Raw genomic sequence first — 2,500 nt, 5'->3', positions numbered from 1 at the left:
GAATATCTATTTCTTCCAGTCTGCAGCAAACAAGCTCTGTGCTCTGTGTGGGGTTCAGCTAGCCAAAGGTCATAACCTCTCGACCTCTCGACCTCTCGACCTCTCAACCCCATAAACCCAACCAGCTTAAAGGGCTCTGGGCCTGGCCTGCCCTCAGTAAGAAAACTGCCTATTTTGAACACTCAGCTTGTTCCCGCCTCACTGACAAACACATGAATGACACTCACAGTCATCCTGGTCCTGATTGGACCATTTGAATGACACTCACAGTCATTCTGGTCCTGATTGGACCATTTGAATGACACTCACAGTCATTCTGGTCCTGATTGGACCATTTGAATGACAATCACATTCATTCTGGTCCTGATTGGACCATTTGAATGACACTCACAGTCATTCTGGTCCTGATTGGACCATTTGCAAAGGGCCTCTACAAAGCCATTTTGAGTATTAGCATCATAGTGATTTTGTGAGAGAGGGAGAGTGTGAGTGTGTGCTTGTGTGTGTGTGTGTGTGTGTGTGTGTGTGTGTGTGTGTGTGTGTGTGTGTGTGTGTGTGTATGTGTGTGTGTCAGAGAGAGAAAGAAAGAAAGAGAGAAGGCGAGAGAGAAAAAGAGAGTTTTTTTCCAACAGAATGAAAACAAATTGTTTCACCAATGACTCTCAGGCCTGAAGCTAAGGGATGAAACACAAAACTTGGACTGCATTTGAAAATGAAATCTAGAGTCTGAGATTCAGGACTGGCATAACCCTGGAGAAAGAAGAGGGAAACCAAAGACTGAAACTGCAGAATGAAGTGGAAGACATAAAGACTTAAAGACTGTCGATAAACACTGAGGACTAAAGATAAAGACTGAAGCTAAAGAATAGAAATGAGAGAGAGAGAGAAAGAGAGAGAGAGAGAGAGAGAGAGAGAGATAGAGAGAAAGAGAGAGAGAGAGAGAGTCTGCAGCTGCTTTTCACACATGAAACATGAGTTTATGACTCCAGCACAAGTCAGAAGTCACAGCTCACAGCAGCCCGGGTCATGTGCCACTTGGTGTTAGCGAGTGTTATGAGCCTGAGTGATTGTGTGTGTGTGTGTGTGTGTGTGTGTGTGTGTGTGTTATGAGCCTGAGTGAGTGCTCAGGTTTATATATATACATGTGTGTGTGTGTGTGTGTGTGTGTGTGTGTGTGGTGTGTGTGGTGTGTTTACTTAAGTCTATTTATCATGATTTAAGTTTCTTGCCCCTCCCCCATACATTGTAGCTGACATCCACACACACACACACACACACACACACACACACCCGTGTCACTCACCATACATCTTGCCCTCGTCTGACAGGATGATCTTGCGGCGTCCGCAGGGCGGGTAGATGGCGAGGGCCTCTTGGAAGCTCTGCTCGATGTCGGGCGCCCACACGCCCTCGGCGTCGCCGTCCATGGCCTTCTCCAGCTCGTCCTGGGTATCCTCCAGCCCCCGCTCCGGGCTGCCGTTGGGGCTCCACTCGTTGGACGCCATGGTGACGGCTCCACCGGGGCCCGCGGCCCAGCCTCTCCGGCACGGGGTACTGCAGGTGGAGAGAGGGAGAGAGAGGGGGGGAAGAAGAGAGAAAAGAGAGTGAGAGAGGGAGAGATAGATAGATAGATAGAGTGGGAGAAAGAGGGGGAAGGAAAGAGAAGAGAAGAAGAATATAGAGAGAGAAAAAAGAGAGAGGGAGAGAGAGAGAGAGAACGAAAGGAGGAAGAGAGAGAGGAGGAGATAGGAAGAGATGGGGAGAGTTGTTTTTTTTACTTTAATGTTTAATATGTAAGTATCTCAGGACACCTTAAAGTATCTCATTAAAAACCATTTAGAAAACATTATTGGCCACTAATTAAACATTTAAGAACAACAAATACATTTAGACATACATATCCCGCATACAGACACATTCAAACATAATTAGGCAAAGGAAACAGACAGAGAAAGAGATGCAGAGAAGTACAGAGGAAAAGGGAGAGAAAGAAGAGATGCAGAGAAGTATAGAGGAAGAGAGAGAGAAAGAAGAGATGCAGAGAAGTACAGAGGAAGAGGGAGAGAAAGAAGAGATGCAGAGAAGTACAGAGGAAGAGAGAGAGAAAGAAGAGATGCAGATAAGTACAGAGGAAGAGGGAGAGAAAGAAGAGATGCAGAGAAGTACAGAGGAAGAGGGAGAGAGTGAAAATGTGCTTTAGTCTGAATTCTCGTGCCAGTGCTAAAATTCCCCTCCCCGTAAAACGTCATCCATCAACATTAACGAGGGCAGGTTAGAATAACCTCGTTATTAACTCACTAATTAAATCCCAATCATGACTCCTAAGAGAACACTCGCGTCCACAAACATCATTAATCACACATCTTCACGTGTTTACCTGCGGTGGGAAATGAATGTTAGCTGTTAAAAGACTCCATTAGCCTGTTCATTTAACTGAGTGAACTTTATTTCTAGAACCTCCCAAAAAAAACATCACTTGTATTTCTAAAGTGATTTCAAA

The 2,500-nt window shown here is 45.4% G+C and overlaps 1 protein-coding gene across 3 annotated transcripts in view; it reads right to left on the bottom strand.

Annotated features, from left to right (window-relative positions):
- The window catches only part of LOC105907572 (transcriptional enhancer factor TEF-5-like), a 56,213-nt gene that overhangs the window by 29,144 nt on the left and 24,569 nt on the right, over positions 1 to 2,500 (bottom strand). For all 3 annotated transcript variants that reach the window (XM_012835938.3, XM_031567773.2, XM_042707822.1), the window contains exon 3: positions 1,304 to 1,554. In XM_012835938.3, the coding sequence (XP_012691392.1) occupies positions 1,304 to 1,505 (202 nt within the window). In that variant the 5' untranslated portion in view covers positions 1,506 to 1,554. The remainder of the gene's footprint in view (positions 1 to 1,303; positions 1,555 to 2,500) is intronic.

Source organism: Clupea harengus, chromosome 5 (assembly GCF_900700415.2).
Source record: "Clupea harengus chromosome 5, Ch_v2.0.2, whole genome shotgun sequence".
Lineage (NCBI taxonomy): Eukaryota > Metazoa > Chordata > Actinopteri > Clupeiformes > Clupeidae > Clupea > Clupea harengus.
The sequence above is the reverse complement of the archived record's forward strand: the minus strand, read 5'-3'. Positions and strand labels throughout refer to the sequence as shown.